At 44.0% G+C, this 17,673-nt stretch overlaps 1 protein-coding gene across 2 annotated transcripts in view; it reads right to left on the bottom strand.

The window, feature by feature from the left end:
• LOC146772950 (SLAM family member 9-like) overlaps window positions 1–17,673 on the bottom strand; it is a 282,152-nt gene that overhangs the window by 252,402 nt on the left and 12,077 nt on the right. For both annotated transcript variants that reach the window (XM_085638140.1, XM_085638142.1), the window contains exon 2: window positions 2,180–2,515. In XM_085638140.1, coding sequence (XP_085494266.1) covers window positions 2,180–2,515 — 336 coding nt within the window. The remainder of the gene's footprint in view (window positions 1–2,179; window positions 2,516–17,673) is intronic.

Here is a 17,673-nt window from a genome sequence, read left to right as displayed (position 1 = left end):
TTACTTAGGAGGCTCATTGATGCATACATGCACAGTTACTAGGTTCATGAATGCATGTACTGTGGGAAGTCCTGATGCTTGTTACGAGACCCATATATGGGAGTTCTATGTGAGGCCACTGATGCTACTTAGGAGAACAATTGAAGCATCTATAATGTGAGGCTAGTGATGCTCCTTAGGGGAACAATTGAAGCACCTATATTGTGAGTCCAGTGATGCTACTTTGTAGAACAATTGAAGCACCTATAGTAGGAGGCAAGTGATGCTACTTTGTAGAGCAATTGAAGCACCTATAGTGGGAGGCCAGTGATGCTACTTTGTAGAGCAATTGAAGCACCTATAGTGGGAGGCCAGTGATGCTACTTTGTAGAGCAATTGAAGCACCTATAGTAGGAGGCAAGTGATGCTACTTTGTAGAGCAATTGAAGCACCTATAGTGGGAGGCCAGTGATGCTACTTTGTAGAGCAATTGAAGCACCTATAGTGGGAGGCCAGTGATGCTACTTTGTAGAGCAATTGAAGCACCTATAGTAGGAGGCAAGTGATGCTACTTTGTAGAGCAATTGAAGCACCTATAGTAGGAGGCAAGTGATGCTACTTTGTAGAGCAATTGAAGCACCTATAGTAGGAGGCCAGTGATGCTACTTTGTAGAGCAATTGAAGCACCTATAGTGGGAGGCCAGTGATGCTACTTTGTAGAGCATTTTAAGCATCTACAGTGTGAGGCCAGTGATGCTACTTAGTAGAAAAATTGAGGTATCTATAGTGTAAGGCCAGTGATGCTCCTTAGTAGAACAATTGAGGCATCTATAGTGTGAGGCTAGTGATGCTCCTTAGGAGAACAATTTAGGCATCTATAGTGTGAGGCCACAATGATGCTTGACACTTGGCCCACTGGTGCATTCACAGTCTCAGGTCACCGATGCTTGCTATTAGATCCATCGATACATTATGCTTGTTGCAGCCTGGATCATTGAATCATGTACTGAGTGGGGTGACACAAACTCGTGGCTAGGTCCTTTGAAGATGCACTCTTTGGCTCAACTATTGATTATTGCTGGGCCTAGCAATGCACTTGTCGACAGGGCCGCTTCAGTTCGTAACTAGGCATGTTGAAGCATTCACTATGTGAGGCCAATGATGCTCTTCCCTACAGCCATTGCTACTTGTACTGCACGAGGCCACTGACGCATATCATAAATGCCAATATGCCGATTGATGCATTCATTGAGTGGGGCCACGGATTCTCAGTACTAGGCACATTAATGCAGGTGATCTGTGCTCCCTCTGACGTGCATTACCATGCCCGTTTATCCAGTACTGTGTGGAGTCATGCACAGATATAGATTACCAGGCCTTGCAGCACCCATCTGCCCCCCCTCTACAGAACTGTGCAAAGTGAACCAACACCCGGTGATCACCAAGAGCCTGTGGTTGGTGCGCATCGTTGTTGTTAGTGCCTCCCTGGCTCTCTGCAGGACTCACACTGTGGGCTGGCCTTTATCGTGCAGCTGTTGCCTGTTGAGGGTGCACACTTACGTGCCCAAATCATAAATGAAAGCAGAACGTATTCCAATTCAGCTCCTGAACCTTATTGAGTGGTTTGCTCTGCCATGCACAAGCACCTCTTCGATCCTGCAGCAATAGTGATTGGATCACTTCAGAAGTGAGCAGGGGAAGTCCTTACTGCCTGCACTATCTTTTCAAACATTTCCAGAACCCTTTTCTAGCGCTGCTCCAGTGCACACCAGGACCCTCCGGCAGGGGCAGTCACATTAACACAATGGGGCTGATGTACAATCCCCTTGCGCCACTTTTGCGTCATTTTTAACATGGGAAAAGTGACGTAAGGGTGGCGCAAGGGGCTTGTAAATAAGCCCCAATGGGTTCACTTTTTGCATTACCACCAGTTCAGCATGTTTTTTTCTTTTGCATTATCTACTTTAAATACTTATTGAAGTGTTTATAAAATGAAACCCGCGCCCACCCGAACCTAATCCACCCTGGCCCTTTGATGGGTCTCACTATTGATCCGTTTTTATAAGTTCGAGAACTGTTGGCTTTGTTAATGCTGCTTCGTCTGCAAAACAACTGCTGTATGTGTAGTGTGTGTGTGTTTTCTTGTCGTATCTACGTCATTGTCCACTCCTCATTCACGGCAGGGTTGATAAAGACTTACTGAATATACGGAGTGTGAACTTTCTCACTTCTTTATCCGTTGCGTCTTCCTTCTTGGATAATTCCACGCTGTACTCTCCGCTGTCTTCCGTGCTCAGGTTCCGGATGTGCAAAGAGCCGTTTTGTCCGCTTATAGACACTCTTCCTTTGAACTGTCTCTCTCTCTCGGTTAATTTATCGGGTGGTGTTAATTGAGCTAAAGCGCTACCTTTGAAAAGCCATACAACATATCCAATCTCGAACCCGTCTGGGATCTGAACAGGGAACCTCACGTCATCGCTCACAGCAGCATCCAGTACATGCGGCAGCCATTCACCTCCTGCCGAGAGTTCCACACCTAAATTGAAGATAGAAGAAAGACATCAGGAAATATAGTCTCTGTCAGTCTAGAGAGCAATACTGGAGAGCACAAATTTCTAAAAAAATAAATATATATGAATTTTTTGATAAGAGCACATTTGTTAAAAAAAAGTGTGTGCCATTCAGTTTTCAATTTAATTATTGCAATCAATCAATCATAGCATTTGTAAAGCGCACTACTTACCTGTGAGGGTCTCAAGGCGCCGGGGGTGGGGAATGCTGCTACTGCTCGGAAGAGCCAGGTCATGAGGAATCTTCTGAAGGTCAGCAGGTCTTTGGTCTGCCGTAGGAGGGTGGGGAGGGTGTTCCAGATCTTGGCGGCGAGGTGGGAGAATGATCTGCTGCCGGCGGTCGCTCTTAGGATGCGGAGGACTGTGGCGAGGGCGAGGTCAGCGGAGCGGAGCTGGCGAGTGGGGGTGTAGAAGCTGAGTCGTCTGTTGAGGTACGCTGGTCCTGTGTTGTGGAGTGCCTTGTGTGCATGGGTCAGGAGCTTGAAGGTTATCCTCTGGTTGATGGGGAGCCAGTGCAGGTCTCTCAGGTGGGGTGTGATGTGGCTGCGGCGAGGGATGTTGAGGATCAGGCGTGCAGAGGCGTTCTGGATGCGTTGAAGCCGTTTCAGGAGTTTGGCCGAGTGTCCTGCGTAGAGGGCGTTTCCGTAGTCCAACCTGCTGCTGACTAGGGCCTGGGTGACCGTTCTTCTCGTTTCGGTGGGGATCCACTTGTAGATCTTGCGGAGCATGTGGAGGGTGTTGAAGCAGGAGGAAGAGACGGCATTGACCTGCTTAGTCATGGAGAGGGTGGAGTCGAGGATGACCCCTGGGTTGCGAGCGTGGTCAGTCGGTTTTGGAACTGTTCCCAGTGCAGCCGGCCACCAGGAGTCATCCCAAGCCGAAGGGGTGGATCTGAGGATGAGGACCTCCGCCTTGACCGAGTTCAGCTTCAGTCGGCTGTTCCTCATCCATTCGGCGACGGCCTTCATTCCTTCGTGGAGGTTGGTTTTGGTTGTGTGGAGGTCCTTGGTGAGGGAGAGGATCAGCTGGGTGTCATCGGCGGGTATCATTATTTAATTAATTTAGCCGGTTAGAAAGTGTGTCTGCTCCAAAACCACCACAAAGCGCATTTGTTTCACAAAGCAAGTGTCTAAGATGTCACCACAATTAAAATGCCTGTGGAAGTTACCAAAGCGTGGACCACTGGAACACACACGAACATTTCGTTTAGCAGCTAAAGCATCGGTTATAAGCATTGTCACCTTGAGCTTTTTCACTTCCAAGTGCCTCTCTGCTGCTTCAGGGAGCTGATGTAGTTCCATTGCCCTTTCATCAATTTTACATCACTTTGAGGCAGGCCTAAACACGTCAGGCTTTTTCACAGCTTTTCACTATATATTTTTTGTAAAGAATGAAGCAATGCAAGAATTTGTGAAAGCGGATATTTTTACATCGCGATGGATCCAGTGTGATTAATTTCATCCTCTTATGAGGAAACGTTTTGCTTAGCCTGGTCTGTACACGAATTATGGATTGGCCGTCCAACAATGTGGATTCCCCACAGATCATTTTGACTTTTCAGAAGGTATTTCTATTGGAGGCGTCATTTTTTAGCTTTAAGTATGTGTGCTCCATGCCTCATTTCAGTCAGAATGCTATGTTTCAAGTTTCTTTATTTTGCATAGTTAATTAAAACCTATGCAATATTAACATTTAAAAGGAAAAGAGATATAGACAAATATTCAATATGATTACATCATCCATTACCACCTTTTTGAGCGCTATATTGTGGAAGAAATATCTTCAAGTAATAACAATGAAAACCCAAGATAGAAAAATACTGTACAGTTTTAAAATCAAAGTTAATAATAGTGGCATTAGTGAATGTCATTAGTTCATAGAGTGAGTGCAGAACAGTCACAGATTTTTTAGTTCCAACCGGACTTGTCCATAGACCAGTATCCTATTGTGTATGTTGTTCAAATTCTCTGGACTTCTTTCGGACTTATTTGCTAAAGTGCAGGTCTGAATGCTATGGGATTTTATGGCAACACAGGAGAATGAGCGAGAACTGTGTTTCAAAACCAGTTTGGAATGGTACATCGCTGCTTAGTGTTGTCAAACCAACACCCGCTTAGAATCAAATCAGCCATTATCGCTAAACAGCAAAAGAAGACCTGGGAATTAACGGCTCTCTCTGAAGGGATATTGATTCCTGCACTATTTTTCTTATTTTTTCAGTTTTTTGTGGCTAAATTGTGCAAGAACCAGCAGCCATGTCGAGGCCCTTATTCTCTGATGTCCCACACAGTAAAACTCAGTACAGCACATTTGCTATGAATCATCCTTCATTGCAAATGGAACTCACTTGCCGCTCTGCTGTATGGTATCATCAGATTAATGTGCGTAACCCCCATTTCTCTGTTTTATGTCGAAGCAAAAACCTTTTATGCTTTTACGGTGAGGAACATTTTGTAGTTATCCTAGTTAGTAGATGGTCTCTTAATTTTGTGATCAATACTCTGATTTTGCCAGTGGTGTAACAAAACTTGAGGGAGCCCACCTGCAAAGTACATGGAGGGACCCCTCTCTGGTCTCACTCGGGAGCTCTCAGGCCAGGGTACTGTGTTGAGGGGGCCCCCCGGAGCTCAGCCCCTGCACTGCTGGGGCCTTTATTATGCCACTGGATTCTGCCATGAATATTTCCTCCTGAAAAAAGTGGCATCAACCCTGTTGTATCTCTCAGTTCTGATAAGAACTCAATTTCTGCTATTTAGAAGAAAGAGGGTGCAGGTTTGGCTTTGGTTTACATGGGAGAGGCTTTGTATTCAGACTTCTCTTATTGCGCGGCTTCTTCCTTCTGCAAATAATTAACCCCATAACTCTCAATAAGCATAATTCCAAGCCTGTTCCGGACATTTTTCCCCATGTTCCTCACATTGTATGTCTATAGTGCAAAGCTTCCAAACATATCACTCTTTGAGCAGAGAAATCAGAGCTTAGATACAAGCAATAATTAGATTTGCAAATAACAGTATTTAGTATTTATTAGAGCAGACTGAACTCTCATATTCATAGAATATGAATTTGCACTCATAAATGGAATTTCTCACATGTAAAATTACAGCACCATTATGTAAATTTACGTAAGAATAAATCTGCTCTGTGGAGAAGTTCCAGGATTAAGTAGGTGAGCATCCAAAAACCTTTATCGTTCCAATATGGGATATGGTTGACAATTTACTATTAAGAGAAGGAGAAAATCTATATTTGTGGGGAACAGGTAAAGGTACAACCCACAATTTGATAAGGTTTACTGTAAAAAGTATCTTCCCCCCAAAATGTATTTTCCAAGGAGAGTAAAAAAGATGTAAGTACATTTGCTCTTTGCAGCCCATCTACACAATGGCAATGTTTAACTTTGGAATGACTGATCTGAGAAATGTGGATGATTATATGGTTTGGTTGTGCAACCTCATTGTGTGATAATGACACAATTCCATATCAGGTCCATTTTAAGTTTGTTTGCAAAGCCTTAGCTCAGTCCTGGGTAGCTATGGCACCGAACATCCAGGCTTTATCAAAGGATCAAGTGTAAAGCATTAGGAAGTACCAAAGCAAAAAATAAGAAGAAAACATGAAATAATAAAAATCCAAAACCAATTTATAAAAATAGGTCGCATTTTTATCTTTAAGTAGACACCTGAGTGAGACAAAGCTGCCAGAGTGATCCAGAGATATGATTTTTAAAAGAAACAACAAATCACTGCTTTTGCACTGCAATGAATCATTGTACTCGACCACGATAGCAATTTAGGGTTAGCCACAATGAACAAGCTGAAAATGGCTATCTAGGCATTCTTGGATGGGCCAACTCCAGTTACCTGTCACATTTAGCAGTCTCCAATCCAGTTCCAAATTCTTTGAGAGAAACGCTATTAGAGTCGAAGGAAGTGGTCCTGTTGCAAGGGTGCTGAGGATGCTGGGGATGCTGCGCTGGTGTGGTGGGTCTTCCTGTGCTCACCCCCTCAGTCCTCCAGCATAAGGGGCAACTTTGGCCTCATCGGTCGATCACCCATGGAGCCCCAGTAAAGTCCAGTGCAGCACAAGTTGCCACTGGCCTACAGGTCATCAGTTACAGCAATCCCTTCAGTTTCCCATAGTTGGCCATACCTTTCTTGCACAGAGACCAGACTGCATGCAAATGGCCTTCACAAGTCCAATGAACTGGGGTGCACATTGCGAGGGTAAGCACTCAGTCTCCCAGGCTGTACCCTGGCGTTCAGCACCAGTCAGGGTTCTTGGCACTGGCCTCTTAAGAGTTCTGGCTTCTCAGCTTTTATTTATTTATTTATTTTATGCAATTTTTAAAGCGCGCAACTACCCGTAAGGGTGTCTCGGCGCTATCGATTGCAGAACTCACTTCTTGCGATGAGGGGGAATTAGGCAGAGAACAGCCATGTTTAAGGCTCTTTCTGAACTTGAGCAGCGTAGGGGCCGTTTTAATGTGGAGTGGTAGTGTATTCCACAGCTTGGCAGTAGCGATAGTAAAACATTTATCTCCCCAGCTGGCCTTTCTTGTCCGTGGGACTTTCAACAAGTAGGCTGAGGACGATCGTAAGGTCCTAGGTTGTTCCACTGGGCAGAGGGCTTTTTTTAGGAACTGTGGTCCGGGGTTATTCAGAGTTTTGTAGGCTATACACAGAGCCTTAAATTTGATTCGGCTCCTAATAGGGAGCCAGTGTAGCTCTTTGATGTAAGGAGACGTGGAGGTGAATTTGGGGATGTGTAGTAGGGTTCTGGCCGCGGCGTTTTGCACCGTCTGGAGTTTATTGAGTACCCTTTCCTGAGCATTCAGAAGAAGGGAGTTACAATAATCGGTTCTTGAGAACACTAAGGTGCTGATAAGTGTTTTGGCCGCGGACTGTGGTAAGTAAGGAAGTAGTTTTTTTATTTTTTTTAGGGTATAGAAGGCAGATGATACCACAGCGTTGGCGTGATGGAGGAAAGTCAACTTATTGTCAAAAATGACTCCCAAATTGCGGACCTTGACTACCGGTTGGGGGGGGGCCCAACTGAGATGGCCACCACTGAGGGGACCATGCCGGTTGCAAGCTCCCGAATGTCATCACCTCAGTTTTGTCAGAGTTTAATTTGAGGCAATTTGATGACATCCAGGAGCTTATCGCCTTCATTCCCTCTTGGAAGTTGGCTGCGACAGATGTTCCATTATTGTGCACCGATAATACTAGTTGAGTATCATCGGCGTACGTTGTAAGGGCAATTCCATGCGATTTTATCACCCTCGCCAAGTCCGACACATAGATATTAAAAAGCGTCGGACTTAGCGAGGAGCCTTGTGGGACTCCGCATGGGAGGGAGAAGGTCTGGGAGGTGAAATTACCCATCTTGACTGTCTGAGGGCGGTTGGCCAAGAATGAAGCAATAAGATCTTTGGCCTTGCCTCTTATTCCTAAAGCCGAGACACGGTCGATCAGAGTGACATGATCGACCGTGTCAAATGCAGCGGAAAGGTCCAGAAGTATTAGGACCGCCGCTCCACCCCTGTCCATCGTTGCTCTGATGTCATCTGCAGCTTTAAGCAGTGCTGTCTCCGTTCCGTGTCCCTGTCTGAAGCCAAACTGGGTGTCATCAAGTAGATCGTTGTCATTGATGAATTTCGAAAGCTGGATGTTCATAGTTTTTTCGAAAATCTTGGCTGGGAAGGGGAGACAGGCGATAGGTCTATAACTAGCGGGGAGAAGAGGGTCCAGAGTTGGCTTTTTTTAGAAGAGGCTTAATAATAGCCTCCTTCCAAACCGATGGATAGATGCCTGTTGAAAACATGGCATTACAGATAGTAGACAACACGGGAGAAATCGCTTCTGGGATGAGATTCAGGATAGCAGGGGGACATGGGTCGAAGGGGGATCCAGATTTGGTGCTGGCTACCAGATGTTGAATGTGTTCCTGATTGATGGTGTCGAAAGATGAAAAGATGGGAGGAGTATTGCTGGGAAGTGCCACAGGGGAGGGGGAAGGGGAGGAATGAGAGAAGGTGAGGAAAATGGAACTAACCTTCTCCTCAAAGAAGCTGGCCAGAGCGTCCGATAGAGACTGAGAGCCTTCTAGGCGCGCGGCGGGGGGATTGGACAAGGTTGTAACCACCTGAAATAGTTCTCCTACCGAGTTTTTCGCCTGGTTGATTTGTGACGTATAGTAGCGACTTTTTTCAGAAACTATAAGTCTTTTGTAGATGGAAAGGGCGTTTTTATAGGTCATTTTGTCTGCAGGGCTATAGTGGCGGCGCCACTGCCTTTCAAGGTTCCTGCAATACTGTCTCTGAATCCTAAGGGGCTCTGTAAACCACTGAGCTGATGGTATTTTCCTGTTGCGGTGGGAAATTTTGATCGGGGCTAGTTTGTTACAGGCCGTGTTTAGGTTTGTCAAGTAATTAAAAGACGCTATAGTGGGGTCCTGTTCGTTGGGGATATGACCTTCCTGCATCAACTCTGTTAAGTGAGCTAGATTGATGTTTTTCCAATCTCTGTAAGAAAATTGGGAGGAGGTTGTAGTAGGAGGTTTGGTAGGATTAATTTCAACAGAGAAACAGATCGCTGCATGGTCTGTCCAGATCAGGGGGATTACTTGGGTAACGGTTATAAAGGGACTGTTGGTGAATAGACCATCTAGTGTGTGGCCTGCTTGGTGCGTGGGAGATTTTATCAATTGCAGCAGGCCGGCAGCTGCTAAGTCTGTAGTTAGCTGCGTGGTATCGTGGTCGTTGAAGGCTTCTAAGTGAAAATTAAAATCACCTAGTATGGTGAAGTGAGGGGAGCCTGCAGCTGCTTCAATCATATTGCCTATGTTGGCTAGAAACTTGGATCTTGACCCAGGAGGGCGATAGATTAGCATGCCCTTAAACGATGACTTGGCCGAGAGGCCTAGTGTGAAAAAGAAAGCCTCGTATTCAGGGCAATTAGATTGCGTCGTTGTGAGCTTAAACTCGTTTTTATAGATTATTGCTATGCCTCCACCTTTTTTATTTTTAGTCCTGTCTAGTCTGCATACATTGTAGTTGATAGGGGTGGCAGCTCTGAAGTCTGGGCCGGAGGCTTCATCCCCCCATGTCTCTGTAATGAATAAGAGATCCAGTTTATGCGTGTCAATCAAGTCGGCAATTTCTAGCTTGTGTTTGGGGAGGGATCTGGCATTTATTAGCGCTGCTTGAACCAGTAGTGGGACAGTTGTTGCGGGTTTAAGGGTTTCCTTTCTGCATATAGGACATTGGTATGGGCCTAGGATGGGATTGGTATACCCTAGATGTGGTAGAGCATGAGGAAAGTCAGCTACGTGCCTGAGGTCAAGTAGTTCGGCAGAGGTGTAGGTGATTCTCACCGAATTGGTAGCTGATCGTGGGACTGGAGCAGCAGGGGGGGTAGCCCTTGGCCCGTCCTCGGCGCGGACGAGCGCAGACGAGCTTGCCTTATGCGCGCCTTCGGCGCGCAATCGTCGCGCCCGCTGCGCTCGTCCGCTGCGCTTCCTGTGGGGACACATGCTTTATGGCAGAGAGGAGGGTCCAGGGGGCGTGAGGGGGCGTGTCTACGGAGGTGGGCGTGTCCTAGCAACCGGCCAATCCCGCCGCTTCTGCAGGGAAGTTGAACCTACGTCAGCAAACACTCTGCTGAGTAGGAGGGGATTGAAATACGGCGCAGATTAAAACAATGCAGTACAGTTTTTAAACTAAAATAATTTTAAAATGAGCTCTCAGTGCCCTGCTCCCGGCTGTGCCTCAAGAGCTGTGCATAGTGCAATCAAACGCGGCGCTCGTGATCAGCGCGGGTTATGTCCGAGGGGGCGTGGCTACGGAGGTGGGCGTGTCCTAGCAACCGGCCAATCCCGCCGCTTCTGCAGGGAAGTTGAACCTACGTCAGCAAACACTCTGCTGAGTAGGAGGGTATTGAAATACGGCGCAGTTTAAAACAATGCAGTACCGTTTTTAAACTAAAATAGTTTTAAAATGAGCTCTCAGTGCCCTGCTCCCGGCTGTGCCTCAAGAGCTGTGCATAGTGCAATCTATTGTCCTTGTGACTGTAACAGGGAGTCAGCCAACTGACTTTTGGAGTCTCTCTGTCTGTCTGGCCCTCATGGGCAACTTTTCCACAAGTGGGGCAGCGTAGGCATAGTCCTCTCTTTTCCAGTTCTCAGGTTCAGCAGGTAACGTCCAGTCTTTGGTACAGCCTCTTTTAGCTGGATCCAGGGAGCAGCAGGGCAGTCCGTCTTCTGTCTTCTTTCCAAGACATTAGTGATCTGATGACTGGGTGCCAGGGAGGCCACTTATATGCCTGCTACAAGCTTAGGGAGGGGGTTGACAAACTAGCCAAAGGGCTACCAGGTCTCCTCTCGCCTGATGGCATCTTTTTATGATTGTGGCATTCAGCTCTCCCAATGTGCATTATTATGCCCTCTTTCAACATGCAAGGCCTTGTCTTTGTGTATAGAGCTTCATAGCCCAACCTATAGGCGTAACTACCGGGGAGCTACATTCTCCTTGAAAAAACTGTTTGGCAAATGTTTTTTCCTCTCTGCGAGAGATGCCAGCCAGTCTGCCTAAACAAAGCAGTAGCTGTTTCCTAGTGTGACTGCCATTTGTGCTTCAAAGGCGGCTTCCCCTTTGAAGCTCACTGTTTTGGCTCACACCTACTCTGGCTATTCGGCTAGGAGGAGGTCACACATAGGCACTCAGCAGGTCCATTGATCCTCTTCCTGAGAGTCATTTCACCTTTCCCCGGGAGGGCAACAGGCTGTCTCGAGGACAGCAACAGTTAGCAACAGAAACAGCTACTGGAATCCTCGGGCAACAAAGGGCAATTTTCTAAAGCTGCCATCTGTAAAATAGTCACATGATATTCAATTTGGGCAACAAGTCGAGTTAAATACAACAATTCTGTTGATATCTTGAAGTATACGACTTAGTAGTTCCATTTGACAGCTAGCATTGCTGAGTTGTCAGTGTGTAACCGCAGACTGGCCAATGGGGCTACAAGCCTTACTACCTTGGGGGTGACTTATAAATATTCAAAAGGAGGAGTTGGGCTTTGTCAAGGGATGAGTTAGAAGTTTAAAAAAGTGCTCTGCCTGTCGGTCTGCATTGGGAGGCTGGAAGTCATGTGTTGCTTTGCCACATTTATGGTGACACAATAAGTGCTGTAGTCGACGAAAAACACATAACTGACACTAGAAATCTCTTGTGCCATGTACTGAGGACTTATAAGTAAGTTAACTTATGACAATTGAGGGTAAACTCATTAAACACATAATTTTTAACTGTCAGGGGCCTGGTTAGCAGGACCCAGTGCACGGTCAGTTTTGTAAAACCAGCGGCATCAGTCAAAATGTTTGGGGGTAATCATGCAAAAGAATCAATTCCTTACACCTAGTAATTAACAAATACATTCAAGAAATACTCCTACTAAACTGTGACTGCCACAGATTCCCCGGAGTAATTCTAGACTATTTTGTGAATAACCTAAGAACCTACTTACATTGTGAAATGAACATAAAGTTACAGATTTATACTTTGTTCGAGGTAGAGGCAGCACATGTCCATCTCCTTAGTCTCCTCTGAGGCTTCATCCCCATGAGCCCAAAGCTCATCAGTCAGGTATGCAAGGGCATCAAACATCTCACTGTGCTTGATTCCTAACATTAATGTTGATACAGTATCCGACATATGCTGAGTTCATTGGGTGACAGTGGGTACGGTTATGTGCCCTATATGAAGCAGGCTACATATGCTTTGAAAGCAAGCTGAGGATTGAGACAAAAATGCAGTGGGTATTTATTAAGAGGAATTCATGTAAGATGATTAACGACTTTGTATAAGATTCAGACAAACGTTTTCATTTAGGGCATAAAAGTGCCTGATGTCTTCAGCACTTCAATCATTACCCAGCTCCCAGAACTGATTTCAATGAACCTTGACAGAAAATCATGATCTCTTGCAAGTTTAGATTGATGCATTAGGGGGGCGAGGCTTGGCGCCCAGCGGTCATGGCGGCATATCCGTGAGGCTCCCGCGCCGGAGGAATGGAGACGCGGTATTTGCGAAGCTCGAACGAAGATGCCCTACGGAGCCGATTTGTGAAAGTTTACTGACGCTGATGTGTACTTCTCCACAAGCTTCTGACACCGCGGATGACATTAAATTGAGGTAGACGCTCGGAGGTGGAGTCGCGCTACTGCGGCCGCCATCTTGTTTTTGCTTTAACGCGTTTTTTTTTAATTACATTCTGCCGAGAGCGTCTACTTTCCTCTGGAAGCAGCGGTCACTCACAATGTTCTTACATTGTTCAACTTTTGCTGCATATCTCTGGGGATCTTATTACTTGCAGTTTCTCCATTGTTTCTTCATGGCTTAATTTTTTAATTTTTAACCTTCAAGGCTGTGGCAGCCATTTTGAGAATGGTTTTGATTTCCTCACATCCACCCTCTGAGGAAGTATGAGGCGTTTGAATGCTCCAACTGTGCTTTTCTTTTTCTTTTGTACATCCTCCGATTAAGGCTTCCCCTGTGCATTTTTGCGCCTTTCATGTTGCTATGCCTTATTTTAGGAACCTGAATTGATTGCCGATAAAGAAATACTTCAGCTGCTCCAGGGCTCTCCTCACAACAAAACTTGCAATGTTTCCTGGTGCGTTGCACCGCCAAATTTTGTTGGGGTTACTGTAAATTCTGCAACACTTCCCGGCCGCATTGCTCTTCTGGATGCTTATTTTAACGGGCAGGCTTGGCTCCTTTATTTTAACATTTCACAACTTTGAATTTTTTTTTTCTCAATAACCTACAATTTTTTCTATCTCATACTTTGATGGGCAGATTGAAAGGATCTTTTTTTGGTGCCTCAAAACCAAAACGTGTTTTTATTAAAAACTCTAAATTATTTTCGGAGCTCGCACAACTGGATCACGCTGATCTCCGAATGGCAGAAGGCGGCAACAAGTCAATGGATTCGGTACGAGTTGCACCAGGAAAATCCAACGTGAAGCGCTTGAAGCAAGACCCCCCTTCGCCACCTAAGTCCAATTCTCCAGTCTCAATGGAGATGTTGCTCCAAGAAATCAGATCACTTAGACCCTTCATGGAAGAAACGAACCTTAAGTTACAGTCCATGTCTGATAATTGGTTACAACTCGATACTAGACTTACGGTGGTAGAGCAAAACGTCTCTGCCTTTGAGAGCACTACTAAAAATGTTTCCCTGATGCATATGCAAATCTCAACTCTCCAGAAGCAGGTCGAAGAGTTAGAAAATCGCAGTAGGAGGAACAACCTGCACATTTATGGACTGAAAGAAGGGGTTGAAGGTACAGACGCTATTACTTTTTTCAAATCATTCCTTCCCAAGGTCCTTCATTTACCAGAAGACTCCAATTTAAATATCCAGCGAGCCCACAGATTAGGGCGTATCTCTACCAACTCTTCACCCTCCCAGAGACCCAGGGGAGTCATTCTTTATTTTTTAGAGTACACTGACCTATTGAAAGTTCTAGCAGCTGCCAAAGCCCTACAACGGATTTCCTGGTCTGGCTCTACATTATTTTTTGCGCAAGATTACTCCATGGCAACAGCTGCCAGGCACAAAGCTTTCCTTGATATGAGACCTGATCTTCGCACCATGGGAGCCAGATACGGTCTTTTTCATCTGTGTGTCTTTAAGGTTACATGTAACAACAGAACAACGTCATATGAAGACCCGATTCGTCTGCAAAGCTTCATTAATCTGAATAGACATCATCTAATGGATTCTTCAGGTCCTTCTTCCTCACATGTCATTTGACTTTTTCCAATTTACTTATGACATCCGTTTTTCGTTTCCTTGTATGCACAGTTCTTAGTTCCTGTTTCTTATCCTTAGATTCACAGCTACTTGTTGTCTTTAATAGCTTTGGTTAATATTAGTTCGTATCAGTAACTTGAATGTTTTATAGTCTGTCTTATATACTTAAAGTATTCGTCTCGTCAGTTCTCTTCTCTTCTTCGTTCTCACAGTTATATTCCTGACCTGGCGTGTTCATTCCCCGGTTTGAGTCGACCCTCGTTGGATGTTCCGTCTGATCCATGTGGTTCCACCTACCCTCGCATTCATGTTCCTCTTTTGTAGGTACGTTATTTGTTTTGTTTTTTGTTGTTTTTTGTTTGTTCCAGACTTCTTTCCCATTTTACATTCAGGTGTTTTGTATATCCCTACTCCAATCTCTCTTATTTGTTACGTCCATTTCTCTCTTTATCAACATATTCTGTTTTCAACCCTGGCTTCCATGGTTTACTTTTACTTTTCCCGACTGTTTTTGGTTGCAAATTCTTTTCTCACCCTCCTTTTCCTTTCCTGGACATTATTTGCTTTTGTTTCATGAATTGGATCTATGTTTTACATCTTTTCTTCTATATTGTTTTTTTTCTGAATCTTTTGAGTACGATATTCATCGTACTACTGTCTCGTTCTCTCTTTTTTTCTGCATTTTCTTAATTGTTGTCACATCACATATTTTGTCTTTTCCTTTCTCTTTTTCTCATTTTCCTTTCCAACTCATTTCGTTTTTTTGCTTCTGCCTTTAGTTTTCATCCTGGCTTTTGGTCCTCTATTCTTTACACTTGTCTATGTCATTACCTCACATTATTCCTTAACTTCCTCTTTGTCTTTCTAAGTACTTTACATCTTTATTGTAGACTGTTAGATTGTTGTTCCATTAATCCAATTAATTTTTTTATCTTTTCATGCATTTGCCTATTTACTTTCTATATTTCCCATTGCTCTAACTCAGTTTCTCTTTCTCCTCATTTTGCTTTATATTTTATTGTTATACAAGTTTTTTCCACAATATTGGATCTTTGCACTGTTATCTTGTATCATTCTGTTGATGGTTTTCTTTATTCTATTGTATTGGATTATCAATCTTTGCTGTTTTTGACATTTCACCTTAATATTTCATGTCACTTAAGTTAGTCTCATGGAACATTAGGGGTTTAAATTCCCATATCAAGAGACAAAGAGTTTTGTCGCATCTAGCTAAATTGAATGCTGATATTGTTTTCTTACAGGAAACTCACCTTACTGATGTTGAGTCTCTCAAATTGAAAAGAGGTTGGGTGGGTGAGGCTTATTTCTCTCCGGGAGATGGCAAACGAAACGGTTTGGTAATACTTTGTCGAAAAACCTTATCAGTTGTATTGGTTTCACAGGTTTCAGATGATGAAGGGAGGTGGCTCATGGTCAAACTTTCATTAGAGGGGGTTTTGATTTCTCTCCTTAACGTCTGCGCTCCTACAGGAGGGGACGCTTCCTTTTGGCATAATTTGGCACAGCATATTTCTCAACATATGGAGGATAATTTTATTCTAGCTGGGGACTGTAACCAGGTGTTCGATCCCTTCTTAGATAGGAATTCAAAAGTGTCCTTTGTACCTAACAAATCACATAAGTCTTTTACTCACACCATACATCAACATAAATTGCTTGATGCTTGGCGCCTTTGCAACCCGACTACCAGAGAATATTCCTTTTATCCCTCCTCCCACCATACCCAATCAAGAATCGATTATGTTTTTGTTTCTCATAATATTTCACAATCCCTCATACACGCAGACATTGGCCCTATTCTTCTATCAGATCATGTACCGGTTTCCATTGGCTTTGACATACTCCCGAGGAATAATACTTCTAGAAGATGGCGTTTCAATAATGCGCTACTTTTAGAGCCCAATTTCACTACAGCTTTTGTTTTATTCTCCACAGATTATTTTGAAAGGAATAATGCGATTCCTTATCTCCAGCAGTTATCTGGGATGCCTTCAAGGCATCAGCAAGAGGTTTTATTTTGGATTATGTTGCAAAGAAACGAAGAGTAGCGAGTAAATTGACTACAGACCTTCTTCAAGACATTAAAGCACTAGAACATTCATATTATACATCTAAATCAGATGCAACTCTAAGAATCCTCATCAAGGCTAAACTGGAATTTAATAAAAAATCAACAGAGGATGCTTCACTCTATCTATTAAAATCCAGCGCAAAATTTTACGGTTGTAAAAATAAGGCTGGTAAAATTTTGGCCAATTACTTAAAAGTCCGCCAAAATAAATTAAATATTGAATCTATCTTTGATGAACATTCAGTCTTAAAATTTAAAGACACCGAAATACTACATGAATTCTTCCTCTTCTACAAATCTTTATACTCATCAGAAGCTCATCCCACAGATTGTTTACTTTCCCAATTCTTCTCTAGCATCCAAAAGCCTCAGCCTACCCCTTTGGACCTTTCCCCCTTAGAATCGAATCTTTCCCAACTTAAACTTTTAAAAGCTCTCCAGACTCTCAAAAAGGACAAAGCTCCTGGCCCAGATGGTTTTACCGTTGAATTTTATTCCCATTTCTCTACACTCTTATTGCCTAAATTGCACTCGCTTATCAATTTTTTTCTACCTTACAAAATTCTTCTGGATCATTTTCGGAAGCCCATATCTGCCTTATTCCCAAAGAAGGTAAAGACTCTAATTACTGCAAAAACTACAGACCTATTTCGTTGGTCAATATTGATTATAAGATTTTTTCTAAGGCATTAGCTCTGCGTCTTGAATCTAACCTTCCAATATTACTTGGCAAGGAACAATCTGGCTTTGTCAAAGGACGAGTCATTACAGATAACACACGCCTCTTTTTTTATGTCCTTTCCAAGTCTTCGTATCTCGATCATCCTCTGGCAGCAATCGCACTGGATGCCGAAAAGGCTTTTGATAGAGTTGAGTGGAAATACTTATTTTACACCCTTAATTAGTTTGGTTTTGGTCCCAATTTTGTTAATTTAGTGTCTCTTCTTTACTCTAATCCTCGAGCGGCAATTTGTGCTAATGGCTTGATTTCCTCATTTTTTGACCTAGGTAGAGGGGTACGTCAGGGATGTCCTCTTTCTCCCTTCCTCTTTAATTTGGCCTTAGAACCATTTCTGTCCAAAATACAGCAAAACCCAAACATCTTTGGATTCCAAGCAACGAATGTACATATCAAACTTGCGGCTTATGCTGATGATATCCTCCTCTTCTTGTCCAAACCGGAAACTTCCATTCCAGCCTTTTTAGCGGAGGT

Source organism: Triturus cristatus, chromosome 12 (assembly GCF_964204655.1).
Source record: "Triturus cristatus chromosome 12, aTriCri1.1, whole genome shotgun sequence".
NCBI classification, from domain to species: domain Eukaryota; kingdom Metazoa; phylum Chordata; class Amphibia; order Caudata; family Salamandridae; genus Triturus; species Triturus cristatus.
This window is presented reverse-complemented; position numbering and strand designations above follow the sequence as displayed.